At 41.0% G+C, this 15,573-nt stretch overlaps 1 protein-coding gene across 1 annotated transcript in view; it reads left to right on the top strand.

Annotated features, from left to right (window-relative positions):
* The first annotated feature begins 1,617 nt into the window (after nucleotides 1–1,617).
* PKP1 (plakophilin 1) overlaps nucleotides 1,618–15,573 on the top strand; it is a 98,238-nt gene continuing 84,282 nt past the window's right edge. Inside the window, exon 1 of the mRNA XM_082245591.1 lies at nucleotides 1,618–1,986. Coding sequence (XP_082101717.1) covers nucleotides 1,779–1,986 — 208 coding nt within the window. The 5' untranslated portion in view covers nucleotides 1,618–1,778. The remainder of the gene's footprint in view (nucleotides 1,987–15,573) is intronic.

A 15,573-nucleotide genomic window follows, 5' to 3' on the forward strand; every position in this document is an offset into this window, starting at 1 on the left:
CGGGCGGCCTCTCCTCTTCTCTGAGCGGCGGTGACGGTGAGTGATTGACGCACGCACCGGCACCGCCCCCATTGCGACGTCAGCGATATCCTGGATGATGATTGGTCCAGGCTGTAGACTGGACCAATCACAGCCAGGATATCAGAAAGTGGGGGTGTCCAACCGCAAAGACTTGCGCCCAGGATACCCCCCTACCTCCCCAGAAGGCAGCCAATCGGCGCCTCTTCTGGGAGGTAACCCCACCCCCCCCCCCCCCCAGCCACCAGTTCCTTGGGTTCAGGCCGGCGAACCCAATTTTTTTTTTTTTTGAACAACTTTATTTGTTCGTTTTGTTTTTTTTTTTTTTTCGTTTTTTTTTTCTTTTTTTTTTAGGGGTAGGGGGGGCGGCGCCCTGGCGCCCCCTATGCACGGGCCGCCACTGGCAAGGAGTCATGGATAGATGGGTATGTTTGCTTTGAATATTAAAATGAATTAAATAGCTTTTTCAGTTCGTGGCCCTCAGATACAGTTAAGTTCGTCTTAGGCCCCTTTCACACTTATGCAACCTAAAAGTCATGCAATTTTGCCACAATTTCGATGGAACTTGAAGCAATGCTTATGTCTATGGACCTCAAAATCAGCCCAAAGTAGTGCAGGGACTACTTTGAAGTCATTGCGACTTGAAGTCATACAGATATGAGTGGTACTCGTTGCAAATCATGGAGTACGACTTGTCATGCGACTTTGCAGTCCCAAATCGCAGGACAAGTCACACAAGTGTGAACGGGGCCTCTAAGAGATTTGCCTGTGCATTAAAATGGGTCATGTCATATGAAAGATCCCTACTGTCAGAGCAGGGTATTTGAGTCATTTCTGGAGCTAAGGTGGCCCCAGGTAAATTGTTTCTGGTCGGCAACAGGCAATAGTAAAGTGCCCAAACTACCCAAAAAAATGACTACATTTACAGACACATTCCATACCTTACAATTCTGAATAAGGTAACCGAAGACAGCATGATAGTAAACTAATGAGAACAAAGCACGCGATTATGTAGCACTGGTAGGGCATAGGTTATATGGGAGAGCAGGTCTGAGGTCTGTGTTGTGTCTGATGAGGAAGGTGTGGCTTTTCGTCTACAAAGTAAGCGTGTATGACAGCATGATTATGCATGCATGTGACTTGGGTGTGTGTACAACACTGAATGTCCAACAAACTGTGACACAACATGTGAATGTATTATGTGTAAAACTGACACCCATATGTTACATAATAACCAAATTACCTTTAGAGCTTCCAGATCACATGAATGTGTTCTATGTGCATATAAGATCCAGGATATATCTATCTGCTAAAACAAAATAGGAAATCAGCATAGTGTAATTGTATTAGCTAATGATCTGCTAGTTGGTAGTTTGCATTCCTAAGATAAACTCACAGTGCATTCAGGACATTAATGCAGCAATCACTTTGCTAGCATATATATAACTGTCACATCCATCCGTCCAATATTTTGTAAAATTAGACCTTTTCTCTTTAGCAGCAGTATTTTGTATGAACTCGTTTTTAGTCACAGCCAGGGCGGGGTTGGGAGTATTGAGGTGTGTCATACAAAGGCAGAAACACCTTTTCAAACCAGTACAGGCTTTAAGGAAGCTGTCAGAACAAAACACTTTTGGGAGTGTAGAGGAGAGCAAGTATTCGTTTTTCTCTGGATTTTGTCCTGTACAATTTTACACTTAGTCTTAAACATATAAAAACAACATCGTTCTGCTCATAGACGTATAGGAAAGACTCTGGCCATGTTGAATTCACCATCTCCGCTGAAGACGGCTTTAGCATCAGAGGTCTTTGTGTGGCAAAATGAATCTTCTCTGGCATTGCCCTCAGACATGCATCTGAAAAGTGGGACGAGCAGAGACCAACGGGTCAAAGAACAAATCATGATGACCGTCAAGAGGCAAAAGCCAAGATCTTCTCAGTCTTCTACAATGAATTATGCTAACAGAGGTAAAACCACTGCTTCTTTACAGTAAAAATAAATGAAGGTGCAACACATGACTTAAGTAGGAAGAAACTATGAAAATAAGTGTCCTTTAATGATACAGATCATTTTTGAAAAAGAAAATCTATTTTTTTTTTAAATTAGGCATTGTGAATGTTTCTGCTTTTACTTTTAACATTGCAGGTAGAGACAATAATCACCTTCTATATTATTATAAAAACACAAAATCAGCATTGTGAGAATGGGGGAAAGTTTTCCACTATCTATCTGATGAATTGTTTTTAAAATAGCGTACTGATTCAGCTAGTACTTGACAAAGAGAATGATTTACTGCGCAGTATATTGCACTTCTACTTACAGGGCTTGCTTGTTTGATACATTTAGGTTACAGAGATCTTTAAATAGTTTTTATTTCTACTTAGGCTGATGTAACAGGGACATGTTTGATGAAGACGAATCCTTTGGGTTGTACAGTGTGGCAGAGAATGTGTTTATTTCTTTTTCATCTCATAGGATCACAGTGGGTGATTTACTAAAACTGGAGTACAAAATTGGTGCAGCTCTGCATAGAAACCCGAAGATGAATCCTTTGGGTTCTGTAGTGTGGCAGAGAATGTGTTTATTTCTTCTTGATCTCATAGGATCACAGTGGGTGATTTACTAAAACTGGAGTACAAAATTGGTGCAGCTCTGCATAGAAACCCGAAGATGAATCCTTTGGGTTCTGTAGTGTGGCAGAGAATGTGTTTATTTCTTTTTCATCTCATAGGATCACAGTGTATGATTTACTTAAACTGGAGTACAAAATTGGTGCAGCTCTGCATAGAAACCCGAAGACGAATCCTTTGGGTTCTGTAGTGTGGCAGAGAATGCGTTTATTTCTTTTTCATCTCATAGGATCACAGTGGGTGATTTAGTAAAACTGGAGAGTACAAAATCTGGTGCAGCTCTGCATAGAAACCCGAAGACGAATCCTTTGGGTTCTGTAGTGTGGCAGAGAATGTGTTTATTTCTTCTTGATCTAATAGGATCACAGGGGTTGATTTACTAAGACTGGAGAGTACAAACCAATCAGCTTATGAACAGTTGAACAAGTTGAAGTTATGCAAGCCATACATGGGTCGAATTTCGAAAGAATTTTCTTTTAAAAATCAGAAATTTTGTGCGTTTTATGATCCGATGGTGCCACCATCAATTTTGAAATCGGACCAACCAAGCCTTTAATTTCATCTCATGTTGCTACAGAAAATACTTTTCTTGGGCAGGAATCTTCTTTTCTTTCCAGGTCACAGCTCATGCATATTTATTTTACTATTTACATTTCTTGCACAATTCTCCCATCAATGATTAGAAATTTGTTAGTTCTTCAACAAATTTTCCAGCATGCCGATCACTGAAATTGGATGGCTGCATGGATATCGGCCAATGCTGCAGCCCACTGATGGTGCAAAAGTCGAAAGAAGATTTTTTAGTTATGATTTTCGTGAAATAATTATTTTGGAATTCGACCCATGTATGGCCAGCTTTAGAAGCTGATTGGCTACCATGCACCAGATTTTGTACTCTCCAGTTTTAGTAAATAAACCCCACAGAGCTTTCCAGTGAAATCCATAGCATTGAGTTTCACATGAGTCTGTTTAGAGTCCCTGGTCTTGATTTTAAAAGTAATCAAATTTCTAAGCAATTGTGAATAAACCCTGAAATTCATAAAGATTGGCCCAGACAGTTTTTTAGAAAGTCCTCTCACAAGCATTCTAAAAGTGCCACAGTGTGCGTAAATTTAATGTAACTGTCTAGAACCCGCACTTGATTTTGGCACATATTATGCCACTTTTACAACGCATGGAAGCCACTTTTGCAAAATCTCCAATTTAATAAAGGGCATCCAAAAGGTGCTGGGACTTAATATGATATAAGTTTAAACAAGGTAGTGAGGGGGGGGGGGGACATTTGAAGAGCCCACTTGCTTAGGTTAGGCTGCTCACAACAGTCAAGGCAACACTACTGTGAGTACTCAAGCAGGTTACCAGGAAAAGACATGCATATAAATTTGTTTTACTGCTGATGCAGATACTGATGGCCAGGAATCCTCATCCAGCAAATCCTTAGAAATCCAGAAAACCTTACTTTGATTCAACTCATTTTTAACTGAACCCCCGATGAAGGGGGAGTTCCTTTGACCTCCAAAATGCATTGACTGTCTTTTAACACAATAACACAATATCAATAAATGAATTTAGTCTCTTATCTTTTTGTCCGGCGCTGCTTCCATATATGCACTTTTGCAAAATTTGTCTTAATTAGCTCCACTTTCATAAGATACAAATGCTGCACCACAATGTAGAAGTGGAGCAAATTAGAAAAGAATGAAGGCTTATGCGCTGCTAATCTGGTACAAGAAAGAAGGGAGTCAGGAGGGAAGTAGATGTTGGTAAGATGTAAATAATGGGACAAAATCCCATACAAAACCAGCAGCCAATTCTGTATTATCACAAAATACTGACAGAAGTTAAAGTATATATATAGTGAACCGGCAGCAAATTAGAACTACCTGAATTTTGCACTCAAGTCCGTTGTCAGGACCAAAACTGTTGCATATTTTTTTTTTTAATTAGGTGCAACACATTAACAAGAGCAATTCATGCCAGAAAAGTGGTGCAGCAGCTTTATAGTTTCCCCCCATAGTGTACTGTTATTGCATTGTATATTTTGTACTCTCTATAGCACATGCAGTAATTTAGTGCCTTTACAAAAGTCAGAACAGCCATAGGACTCTGTCCAAAAGTAGCAGATTTTGTTGGTGGATAATATTTTCAAAACTACGTTGTGAGCTGCTTCTGCACAGTTCCCTCACACCCTACTGATAAATGTTGTTTTTTAAGACTGGGTTCACACATGCTGCAGCCGCGGTTCACAGCAGGGGGTCCGATGCCTCCCTGTTTACCGATTCAGATGCGAATCAGGTCCGAATTTCTGCCTGAATTCGCACCTGATTCTAAAGCCAAAGATGCACAGGACTTTTCCAAATGCGGACTAGGACTGCCCCGGAGCTGTGTGAACTGGCTTCATTGAGTCACACTCTCCTGTCAAGCGAATTGGGTGTGGGTTGGGGGTTCATATAAGTGTGATCCCCAGCCTAAATGTCTTTGTCTGTACATGGTGATTTGTGTCTGGTGTTGGTTGTTATACTTTTGTATAGCGATATTTATGTGACTTTTTTATGGGAAGGCGCTTTTATACTTTTGATACAAAGAATAAAAGTAATGCGTCAAGATGGTTGTGGTGCAATTGTTTCCCAATTGCTAAACCCATTTTTGGGATTTTTTTTTTTTTATATATGCATGTGCTGAATGGACAACATGAGCATTCGATTCAATGCATTGCACATTTTTTATTTTTTCAATTTATAATGATGCGTTGTTTGATATCTTCTTACCACTGAAAGATATTTCTACATACCTAAACATTTGGCTCAGCCAAGTATGCATATGTATGCCTATGGAGAAAGGAGGAGGAGCACAGTGGTTAGAAATCATCTTGTAATCAGTCTATACTCTTAGCTGACATAATGCTAATGAATACATTCGCACGGTATTTTAGGGGAAATAACTGAGAAATCCACTCAACCAATGCTATTCCATCCAGCCAGGGAATGGCTGTGAAGGTAAAGGTGCGGTTACAAACATACAACCATTGACCAAATGTATGCCAGTTAATTGAGCAAAGTTGGTGTCTGTAGGGTACTTTTTAGTAACCGAACTGAGATTGAGATTTTGTGGAATCAATCATTCTGTTTGTATAACATTTAAAGGGGCTTTTTTTATCAAGGCTCATAAATTCTATATAAAAGTTCCCACTTCCGCTTACACAATAAACTATATTGTTTAGTAGGATTCTTTTATAGCCATAACCATGTTTGAGCATTAGAACCTCAACATTGCCCCTCATGCTTAAGATCACTGAATTTTACAGTTCTAATCACTAGAGTTGCTTCAACTTGGGGTATCAAGTGGAGCATTGTGAAAAACTAAGCTGGCAAGTATGGAAAAAGGGCAGATGCCCCTGAAAGTGACCACTGTAAAGGGATAAAACAATGTTATTAGACAGTTTTATCAGTGCTGTCGACATCATGGGAAAGTAAGTCGAGGAGCTAACAGAGATGATGTAAACTTTCTAGGAGGCTAGATGGTGCTAAAAAGAGCCCAATTTATTTTCCTACATTGGGCTTCCAGAAGTCTGCTTCTTCCAGTGGGCTTAGAACTACATCAAACCTTGATAAATAAACAAATTTGGCATCTGTAGTGTTGGGAGCTTACAATTTTAACTGTATAAATATTTTTAATGAAACAGGTATCTTTGTGATATATTCCTGGCATTGATTTGTTGTGAGAAGGTAAAGCTGCAATGTACTAACAATGTAGAGGAAAAAAAGCAACTTAAAGAGGATCTCCACTCAAAAGGGGAAGCTCCACTTGTCTGCCCCCTTGTTTTGATAGGTATCCGCTCCCACTCCAGCTCAGTTCGCTGAAGCAAACTGAGCGGGAAGTTCACCCCCCCTTCTCCTGCAGTCTTCTGGGACACTTTGCAGGTCTCTAGAAAACTGGCTGTGAAGCCACAAGGTTTCACTGCTGGTTTCCCTTCGGCCCCTTTCACACAGGCGGACCGTTCAGATCTGCCTGTCCATTTTTTTGGCGGATCTGAACGGATGCACCATGTATCTCTATGGGGCTTCGGATGTCAGCAGAGACATGTCCACTGACATCCGATCTGATCCATCAAATCTGGATGGATGGAAATCCTATTTTCCATCCATCCAGTGGATCGTATCGGATCGGATGAGAACGGACTGACGGTCCATTCTCATCCGATTCCCCCATAGAGAACAGTGGGGACCTGACAGCTCTGTCTCCACACGCAGCGCGGAGACAGAGCAGCCATCAGCCTGCTCAGCGGGGGATTGGCGGATCGATCCCCTGCTGAGAATAACGGAGTCCGCCAGGGCCTTAGTCAGGATGGTGATGGCAGGTTTGAAAAATCAGCTTGGGTGAGGACGCCGCTGGATGCCTGGATAGGGGACGCCGCTGGATGCCTGGATAGGGAAGTATCCTAATATTAAAAGTCAGCAGCTACAGTATTTGTAACTGTTGACTTTTAATTTTTGTGGGGGTGGGGGGTGGGGAGCCTGGAACTCCTCTTTAACTACTTAATATATTTAGGTGATCTCATTACTTATATATATACAGCATGCAAAAGCAAGCATTTTTACGTAGTGTAAAATCATGTACCACCTACATCTGTTAGAATGTGAATAGATAACAGGTGCTGGGTACATGTCTATGCTACTGGTGGGCCCTTCCCTACTCCATGGGAATCCATACAAAACAGGTACTGGCAGCAGGAGTTTGTAGGCCATAGATGGGCCAGTGTGAACATGAGAGATAGTAATTTTAGCTCTGTACATGAAAAATTAGACACTGTAAGCAGCAGGTGGTTTTCTAGATGCAGAAGGATCAGCCATATAGTAGAGACACTGCAGCAAAGGCAGGTGAGACCACATTGTGCAAAAAAATGTTCTCTTGAATTCCCCGGTGAACTAGAGGGGAGTACAACCTATGAGAAAATTGGAAGAAAAATTCAGTACAAGGCACGATCGTTCGATTTTCGTATAGTGTGTACACAATTTTCATTCATCCGATTCAGACTTTGCAAACAAAAAAATCCAAAAGGACAAATCCCTAAATTTTTCTCGTATGTAAACAGAATGAACGATTTTCGTTTAACCTTCTTAGCGGTATTCCCGAGCGTGGCTCGGGGTTAAATTTCAGAGCCAAAAGCGGTAACCCCGAGCCACACTCGGGGTACCACCAGAAGCATCGCTGGATCCTGAAAGCGGGGCTACTTACCTTGTCACCGGGATCCAGCGATGTATCCAGGCGGTGTCTAGCAGCGCATCTTCCTCCCAATCCTTTCCGTGCCCCGGCTTCCGTCTCCTGCGACGTGATGTTCGCAGGGGGGTGGAACCGGTGGCAAATTCAAATGTAAAACACACTAAACACACTGATACAATGCAAAATAAAAAAAAATCACATTAGTTTGCCCCCCAGTGCCCTTTCCTGCAGTTTTACTGTACTTTTTATGTATATATATACGTGTGTATATATATATATATATGTGTGTGCATATTATAATTTATGATTTTGTGTTTCAAACTTTATCATACCCGAGATGTTATAAAGAAGAACGCACAGTAAAAAAAAAATCATATGTAAATAGTTGGTTTGGGCTGCTCATTCTTAAGAATTACATGCAAAATAATGGTACTGCTTTCAGCACCTAAAATCCGAAAGAATCATACCGCCAGGGAGGTTAATGAGTACCATTTTCGCACAAGAAAAATCAGATACGATCAGAAAAAATAAACAACAGAAAAAAACCTTTGTCATACGAGAATTTTTACACATTATTTACTTTCTCGGTTCCTACTTGCTGTGAAACATAGAGGAAAACCGGGCGATCATTTGCCCGATTATCTTATAGTGTGTAGCAGCCTTAAGTCATCAGCAGCAGAGGGGTTGTGCTTCCAGAGCTCGCCCAGAAGAAGACTGAGTGCAAGGAAGTAGTTCCTGTGAATACAGAAATAAGGAGAGAGAATAAGATGTGTGCAGTCATACAATCTCAAGTAGGAGAGAATCTACAAAAGTGTTCTTGTGTTTCTTCTTTGTTTCTTTTTTTTTCCCTTTTAATTGTTATGCACAGTCAAGATTTTGTTACCTAGAAGGTTGTTGTGGGGCCTGCTGTAAGAGGCCACTAGCATACCTCCTAACTTGTTGAGATGGGAACGAGGGACACCTATTTTGCAAAGGTATGTAGGCATAGGACACACCCCCTGCCACGCCCTACTTAAAGGAGAATTGTACAAAAAAAAATGATTGCTTAAACCCACTTTTTTTACCATGACTATTTCTTTATATTTAGAAATTGGATGAAAGGTTTAGCACTGTAAAACACTTTTTGATAGATAAGAAGTGCATTTTCCATACAGCTATATAGATCAGACCGAAATTAGGGACAAAATGAGGAGGAAAGAGGGACAGAGGGACTTTGCTCCAAATCAGGGACAGTTGGGAGTTTTGCACTAGTGCATCTGGCTTCCTGTGTTATGACATTTTTTTAAATGCTTCTTGGAAAGCATGTTTTAATACTACCTAAGCTCTAGCAATGTTTTATCACATTGGCACAAATGAAGCTGCTCATATTTTATTGCACTTGTTGTGATGGTCTTAAAGCGGTTGTAAACCCTAGGAAAAAAAAAAAAAAAAACCTGCAAGACAAAGGCATAATGGGCTAGTATGCATCGCATACTAGCCCATTATGTGTAACTTACCTTAGAACGAAGCCCCCACACGGACCCCCGGACATCGCTGCGGGCGCTACCATGATCCCTCGCCGTCTCTTCCGGGTTCGGTGGCTCCGGTGCGGTGATTGGCCGGAAGAGACGGCTCCGGCGCGATGATTGGCCGGAGCCGCGATGACGTCACTCCCGCGCAAGCTCCCGGCAAATTAATTGAAGGTCCCCCCGGACCTTCCGAGCGCATGCGCCGCTCGCGAGAGCAGCTGCATGCACTGTAAATATCTCCTAAACCATGCCGGTTTAGGAGATATTATTTGTACCTACAGGTAAGCCTTATTATAGGCTTACCTGTAGGTAAAAGTGTCAAAAAGCGGGATACTACCGCTTTAATCATTCAATTGGTCATTGTTACTTGTAACACATTTATTACTTACACAACAAATAAATATACTGCAATCACATTGTTTAGGGCTCTTTCACACGGGCGTTCCGATCAGATCCGCCTGTCAGTTTTTTAGGCGGATCTGATCGGATGCTCCATGCATCCCTATGGAGCAGCGGATGTCAGCGGTGACATGTCCGCTGTCAACCGCTGCCATCCGCATCCGATCCTGTCCGTGAAATCCAGACGGATGGAAACCCTATCTTCCATCCGTCCTGGGGATGGGATGGGATGGGATGAGAGCGGACAGGCGGTCCGCTCTCATCCGATTCCCCATAGAGAGCAGCGGGAGCTGTGACACCTCCCTCTCCGCACACAGTGCGGAGACTGAGCTGTCATCCGCCGGCTCAGCGGGGATTAGCGGATCGATCCCCGCTGAGCAGAGCACGGTCCGCAACGGAATGCGGACCGTATGAAAGGGGCCTTACAGTATTAGACTTGTAAAGGGAGATTCTATGCATTAAAATAAAAATACTTACCTGAGCGCCATCTCTATTCAGTGATGTCCACAAGTCCCTCAACCGTCCGGGACTCTTCCTCCTGGTTGGCTGAGACACAGCAGCAGGGCCATTGCCTCCCGCTGCTGTCATTTAAAGCCAGCTAGCCAATCAGGAGAGAGAGAGGTGCGGGGCTGAACAGCAGCTCTGTGTCTGGATGGACACACAAAGCTGCAGCTTGGCTTGGGTGCCCCCATAGCAAGCTGCTTGTTGTGGGGGCACTCGAAAGGAGGGAGTGGCCAGGAGCAGCGAAGAGGGTCCTGAGAAGAGGAGGATCCAGACTGCTCTGTGCAAACCCACTGCACAGAGCAGGTAAGTATAACTTGTTTGTTATTTTTAAAAAAAAAAACAAAAAAAAAAAAAGACACAAGACTTTACAATCACTTTAGCTAGGATAAAGCTAAGTGGGCAAGCTTCAAAAGCTCAGTTGCACTACTACTCACTATAAAGATAGAGTAAAATGACTCTCTGCACTGTAAGCTTTACAAGCAAGATGAAGTTGTGATTGGTCACACACAATTAAAGCATTGTGCAATTTATCGCTACTACTGGTGTAGCTTATGCCACAGAGAGACTTTAGTTTCATCTTGGCAATGATTTATTACTATTGATTAGTTGCTAAATTAGCTTATAATTAGGGTTGCACCGAAACCATTTTTTTTACTGGCAAGTACTAGTACCGATTCTTTTAAAACAGTACACCCCATTGCAGAGTTCCAATACCTTTGCGGTGCAATTTGAGCCCAAAAAACATGAATGAGCGCAAATCACACTGCAAAGAATCACAATGATTTGAACAGGAATGCAGCTTCCCCACACTGCTCCTGTGTGAAACCAGGTTGAAATCACTATGACAAGCCTGGATTCCCACAGGAGCGGTGCAGGAACTTATTTTGGATAGGCTCAAATCGCACCACAAAGGTATCAGTTTCGGGTATTGGAGCATTTTCAGTACTGGTGAAAATACTCAGTAAGAGTACCGATATCTATATCGGTGCAACCTGTCAAAGTAAATATATTTCAAAATATATACAGTGTTTACAGTATACCAGATAAAGAATGTCTGTTCTATATAAACTAAAATTGAACACATTGTAAAGCCCCATGGCATTTCTTGTTAATTGCTAAGTTCTGACTTTTCCTCTTCCACCTTCACTTTTTCTTCTTTGTTCCATTTTACGAGGCAGTGTAAAGTTCATGATTGTTGTGGCCTGGGGTAAAATTCAAGTTTTTCAAGTTTTTGGCAGTTAATGGCGATTTAAAAAAATGACTTTATGAAAACCTTTATGTTGCTGCTTTTTGCATTTGTTTCCCTTTTTTGTTATATTCGAGCTGTTATTAAACAATCCATTCAGTTTAACTAGTTCAGCTATTTGGATGTACTACATACATCCAAAGAGTGAACCTCAAATGACAAGGTGATGCAGTGGCAGCCACATTTTTTCCGAGTTTAAATCTTCACCTATGGAGGTTTTTGGGCACCAAAGTTTTTTGCGATATCAGGGGCACACACAATTTTAAGACTTGGCATGCTGGGTATCCATTCACTTCATGCAACCTCATCTTTTATATTTTACCAACAAAAATGGGTATTATATTGTGCGTTTTCACTAAAATTCATTTTATTGTTTTTTTCCTGAAAATTTGCGTTTAACCTCCCTGGCGGTATGATTCTGTCAGGAATTCTGTTCCAAAAGCGGTACAATTCTTTTCATGGAAATTTGGCGTTATGTATTATAGGCCTACAATTCTTAGTAATTACTGACTTAAACCTGACCAAAACAAGACTCTAGTAGACATCCCAGATGTGATAAATTTGAAACACAAACAAGTGAATTATAATTGAATCAATAATATTATTTTATTATTTAATATATAATATATATAATAAAATTATATTATTGATTAGATTATAATTCATGCGCTATATATTATATATATATGTGTGTATATAGATATAGATATATATATATATATATATACGTGTGTATATATATATATATATATATATATATGTATATATATATATAACGCATGAATTATAATCGAATCAATAATATAATTTTATATATATATATATATATATGTGTGTGTGTGTATATAGGTATATATATATATATATATATATATATATATATATATATATATATATATACATATATATATATATGTATATATATATACATATATATATATGTATATATATATATATATATATATATATATATATATATATATATATATCTGCATATATATATATATATATATATATATATATATATATATATATATATGCATATATATGCATATATATATATATATATATATATGCATATATATAATATAAAATGTGTTATGTGTTTTGTGCAACGTTTTTTTTTTTTTTTTTTTTTTTAATTTCCCTCCCTAGTTCCGCTCCCATGCAGCATTGCTGCTGCAGGGAACGGAACTAGGAAGTCCTCCTACCGACAGACGAGCGGCGGAGATCTCGCTGGCGGTCACAGCAATGAGAGCTCATCGCTGGATCGCCAGGATAAGGTAAGAGAAGCTCCGCTGCACTGTCTGCACGCTCTGCCCATTGACCCCGAGCGTGACTCGGGGATACCGCTAATAGCAGAAAATTCCTACCCCGAGTCACGCTCGGGTTTACCGCTAAGGCGGTTAATAAACAGTTTCACAAATATCATGTGACATAAAAAATTTGCAACTATTACCTTTTTATTCTAGAGGGCCTCTGCTTTCAGAAAATATATAATGTTCTGGGGGTTTAAGTCATTTTATTGCCAACAATGAAGATTGTGACATGTATGCAAATATTTTTAAAAAACTTTCTCTAGAGCTGAACTGGGTAAAACAGAAATAAAAAGCAAAACGTTTCGGTATACATATAAATACTAAAATAACTACCGCATTTCCCCTTTTTTTTTTAGAAGTGATCATCGCATACCCTCTGTTCTTTAAAGGATAAGGAACATAGAGAGCTAGACGAGGAAAAGCAGCAGCACATTTTCCAGTGAATGGCTATGCAGGGGGAAGGGGCATGTAAGAAGAAGTCTAATCATTGGAAAGCATCCTGAGTTTCCAGCATAGCTAGAAAACTGACCATGCTGTGCTCACATGCTGGGTGGTCAGTTTTTAATAGGAAAGTAGGGGGAGTGGAAGGAGCACCAAGGAATTTACACTAAGAAAGCAATACAAAGAAAACAGGTACATGGTACAGCAGGCACATATCAGAAATATGAAATTCTTGGTTGTCATATTCTCTAAATATTGGCCGCTAGTAGATATTGAGAAAAAATCTCTTTAAGATTTTATTATCTTGTGGTTGTAAAGTCACTACTGAAAAATCCTGTAATCCCCTCTCTTACATAAAAATAAAATGTGCAGTATCTGTGTAGCACTACCCCCGTAGGGACTGCTGGAAATTGCCTTGATGGGCCCCCTTGGTTACGAGCACACAGTCATTAAATCAAGCTCCTTGCTCATGTGGGCGCCTCACAGTAATAAACAGTCTAGGGGTATTGGTTTTGTTTGTTTATTTTGTAGTTGGGATAGGAGAAGGGAATAGTGGGATACCCCAATTGAACTATTCACAATATTTAAGGACTTCTATCTTAAAATCTCTGCTGGTAGATATGGAACAGCCAGACTGTATATTCACCCTGCCACTGAGATAAATGGGGTCCAGTCTCTTGTTTTCTTTACTCTCTATAACAAGGTGACTTGATGGTCTCTAACAAGGTGACTTGATGGACGATAACCTATCTTCAGAACACTCTCACTAGCATCCTCTTGCTGCTGACACCCGTCCACTGACTATCCTGTTAGCAGGGGTGGCTCCCCTCAGGTCAGGCCCTTTGACAAAAGTTCCTGTACTCATGATACTGCAGAAACTGCAGCTTCCCTGGACCTCTGGGTTCAGCTCCTCTCGACCTCTCCTCCAGCCCTCAGAACGACCTCCTGAGGCCGCATGGCACCTCTACAGAGAAGGAGGCAGCCACCCCCTCCCTCTGGGACTCCACTCCCCAACAAAAGACCTCAAAAACATGTGCTCCTGGCTTTTATACAGTATCCCAACATGCTCCAAGGCGTCCTGCCCTCTGCCAATCATCAGGACTGTATCAAAAGCCTATGCACCCATTCGTCAGGTTTCCTCCCACTGTCCAATATGCCTCCCTATTGGACCAGTGTGAAGCACTCTCTAGACTGACTGAATTGCATACTGAGCATAATGAGCAGACTTCACTAACAGATCCTGCTCTCTGGTAGGTAGAGAACAATATAGATTTACCTGCAGCCCCTCTGGTAAGCAGACAGAGCTCAAAACTATACTTTCTCACTAGCACTCACCTAGGAGGGTGCTACATCTGTGTTTTTAAACACAGGGAAACTGCATGCAATTCAGACAGGAATCGCACAGCATTCCTGTTTAAATTGCATGTGATTCTTTGCTGTGTGATTTGGGCCCATTTGTTCACAGATTTGTTGGCTGCACATCCATGATGGGAATCTCCTGTTCCACCACATCCCAAAGGTGCTCTATTGGATTGAGATCTGGTGACTGTGGAGGACATTGGAGTACAGTGACCTCATTGTTATGTTCAAGAAACCAGTAGTGAGATGATGTGAGTTTTGTGACATGGTGCATTATCCTGCTGGAAGGAGCCATCAGAAGATGGGTACACTGCTGTCATAAAGGAATGGACATGGTCAACAACAATACTCAGATAGGCTGTGGTGTTTAAACGATGCCCACTTGGTACTAAGATGCCCAAAGTGTGCCAAGAAGATATTCCCCACATCATTACACCACCACCAGCCTGAACTGTTGATACAAGGCAGGATGGATCCATGCTTTCATGTTGTTTATGCCAAATTCTGACCCTACCATCTGATTTTCACAGCTGAAATTGAGACTTATCAGACCAGGCAACGTTTTTTCAACATTCTACTGTTCAATTTTGGTGAACTTCAAGGTTTGATGTGTTGTAAATTCAGAGATGGTATTCAGCATACGGTGGTTGTAACGAGTGGGTATTTGAGCTACTGTTGCCTTTCTATTATATTGGACCAGTCTGCTCATTCTCCTCTGACCTCTGACATCAACAGGGCATTTTCCTCCACACAACTGCCGCTCACTGGATGTTATCTCTTTTTCGGATCATTCTCTGCAAACCCTAGAGATGGCTGTGTTTGAAAATCCCAGTATTTCAGCAGTTTTTTAAATACTCAGACCAGCCCATCTGGCACCAACAACCATGACATGTTCAAAGTCACTTAAATCCCCTTTCTTCCCCATTCT

The sequence above is a fragment of the Pelophylax lessonae genome (genome assembly GCF_965119305.1).
Source record: "Pelophylax lessonae genome assembly, chromosome: 2".
Lineage (NCBI taxonomy): Eukaryota > Metazoa > Chordata > Amphibia > Anura > Ranidae > Pelophylax > Pelophylax lessonae.